The sequence below is a fragment of the Apis dorsata genome, unplaced genomic scaffold, assembly GCF_000469605.1.
Source record: "Apis dorsata unplaced genomic scaffold, Apis dorsata 1.3 scaffold_149, whole genome shotgun sequence".
Taxonomy (NCBI): Eukaryota; Metazoa; Arthropoda; class Insecta; order Hymenoptera; family Apidae; genus Apis; species Apis dorsata.
This window is the reverse complement of record NW_006263440.1, coordinates 996,888-999,565: the sequence shown is the minus strand read 5'-3', so window position 1 is coordinate 999,565 and position 2,678 is coordinate 996,888. Positions and strand designations below refer to the sequence as shown.

The window sequence follows — 2,678 nt, the reverse complement described above, 5'->3', positions numbered from 1 at the left end:
ACCGGGACGATCTACGCTCGCTACCATAGTCCATCGAGCCTTCGACCACGTTCGGCAGTTTGCTGCTTAAATTCTCACCGGTTCCGGTGGACAACGCTTGACAGGTCTCCGCATGCTCGACCAAGTTGGGCAGCCTCGACAACGAGCTACCTGGCGTGTTCTCCGTCAGGTCGAGCTTCAAACCGTTGCTGCTCGTCCTGCGCATTTTCAGGAATTCGCATGATTCGCCCTCGAGCGAGCACCGTGCGACCACCCGCCCCGTGCCGCTCGACTCGACGACCTTCGCTTCAGGGGGAGGAGGGACGATAGTTTCCTTCGCTTTCCTAGACCGATCGCATTTCGATGCTTGTTAGTTGCTTGGGCGAAGCGTGTTAGTCTTTTTTTTTTTTTTTTTTTTTTTGGGATGATAGTTTACAGAGAATCTGGAAAGAAGAGAAAAGAAGAGGGTTAGTAACGGTTAGTTATTAGCAGCGTTTAATCGGAGGAGGGATCGCTCGCGAACGGATTTGTTTCCTTAAATTGGGATATAAATTGTTGGTTGAATTCGATTCGTGTTAGATCGCACGTTAATCGATACAAAAATACAAAGAGCTGTATATATATATATATATAAATCAGCCTCGCATAGGATAATCCGTGATCGAGAATCTTTAATTGGATTCGCGACGCGACGATTGTTGGATCTCAACGGTTCCCTTAGAGAGCGTGCTTATCCCTTATCGACGTGTACGATCTCGATGCACAACGTTCGCGATATTCCGTAAGCGGTGTTCCAGATTACGATTACAGCCGTATGCTCCTCTACGGTCGATACACACGACGACAATGACGACGATAATACTCGATCGTGCGTGACCGAAATGCGGCGTTCGTTGTGGCGGGGGATAAATACGTTGGCCTTGCATTCGCGCGCACTGGCCAAATTTCAAGGAAATTCGAAACGATCCACGGTGTCGAAATCGATCGATCGATGGACGAAAACTTAAAAAAAAATCTGATTCGAATCGAACGGAACTCCTCCCCTCCCTCGTCTCTCTCTCTCGGTTTGCTAATCGAAATTGGAGATAAGAAGAGGCGTTTATCAAGTGGCGGAGAGGGGGAGGAGGCGGCGATCGATAATTAATTAAGCACGATTGCGGAGGAACGACAAAATGTCACGTTTCATCGAAAGTTTCCGCGGCAAGCCCCGGCAAGAATATCGTTTCGGCGGTAGTTGCGGAAACTTCTCAAGTAACGTACAATGAGTGCTCTGCAAACAGTGTCTCGGGAGGAGAGATGGCGTTTATCTTTCATTCGTACGTATCTTGTGCGCGGAAGGCCCGCTCTCATTAATGTGTAATAGCGTAATCCCGTGTCGTGGAGGCGCGACTCGCGAGGACCACCGCCATCATCGATAAAACGAAACTTTGTTCCTTCGCTTAATTGAAAATCTTTCGATCGAGCCGCGATTCCGTGGATTCCAATCTGAATTATTTGATCGCCTCGCGCTCGAACGTGACGAATCGAGCGGTGTATCTCTCCTCCTCCTCCTCTTCTTCCTCGAAAGTTTCGCACGTTCTAGGAAATCTGGGGCGAAATTTCTCAATTTCTCGTGAAAATTTGAAAAGTTTCGGGAATTTTTTTTTTTTTTTCTATATTAAATTCTCTTCGAGATAATCAATATCGTATCGTAAATCGTCGTAACGAAAAATCACGAGTGATATAGGTGAAAAGTATGGTCACTCCGATCTCGAGCCAATTACCTCCTATATATATATATCGAAAACAAAACGAAAACGCTTCGATCGATCGAGCATTTACCATGCCGGCCGTCTTTCCGTCGTAAAACGTTTCTTCGTCGACTTAACCGTAGTAATAAGTGCGACAAGGGCTCAAAGGAGATCGCCCGTTCCGCATGCAAATATGATTAGTTCCGGAGCGTAACTTCATTTGCGTGTATTAAAAGCGCGGATAGTTCACTTTATGCAAACGACGACAGGATGGGCGTGGTGAGGGGGAGAAGAAGCGAAGAGAGAATGGAGAAAGGGTGGCGAACGAGGGCGGAGAATCTCGTCTCGGGGAGAAAGAAACGTCGCGTTGCCGAGGAGCGATAGAAAAATCAACCGGCCTGGAGGAAAGATAAAGCGTTTGCAGACCAGGCGCGAAGACGAGCCACGTTGATTTCTCGGATCCCGTTGATTCTCTTTACGAGCTGCGACCGAAGAGAAAAATGCTTCTTTCGAAGACGACACGTCTCGTTACGACATGGATATATTTCGTTGTCCGTTTAATCCATGTAACGATTGGTCGATCTTTGAAAAAGAGGAAAGCCACTGGTATAGTCACTTACGCCAGAGCCGTCCACGGAAGCCAGAGCTCCTTACGCGGCTTTGTCCTCTTCTACGCGCCGCAACTAGAAGCAGACAGATCCACTTTCAGCACAAGTTGTGAAGTTGATCGACGCGTTTCTTAGGAGTAAACGGGAAGAATTTCGCTCGCGAACGAGTCCAAATTCGCGCTATAATCGAATTTCACTTCGCTTCCCTATATATCACCGCGTTGATCAGCCAGTTAGCCGGTTATTATTGCCACGAAAGAAAATCGAACAGCTGCAACTATTCCACGACCGTCGGCTTCGAGTTAGCAATGTCTCACCGTTCCGTTGAACGCCATCTCGCCCCCCAAAACTATTTTCGCTA

General features: G+C 47.7%; 1 protein-coding gene across 4 annotated transcripts in view; it reads right to left on the bottom strand.

The window, feature by feature from the left end:
• LOC102676723 (agrin-like) overlaps positions 1 to 2,678 on the bottom strand; it is a 340,887-nt gene that overhangs the window by 235,472 nt on the left and 102,737 nt on the right. For 2 of the 4 annotated variants that reach the window (XM_031509403.1, XM_031509404.1), the window contains exon 3: positions 2,330 to 2,392. The exons of the other annotated variants lie outside the window; for them this stretch is intronic. In XM_031509403.1, coding sequence (XP_031365263.1) covers positions 2,330 to 2,392 — 63 coding nt within the window. The remainder of the gene's footprint in view (positions 1 to 2,329; positions 2,393 to 2,678) is intronic. 4 annotated transcript variants of the gene reach the window in all.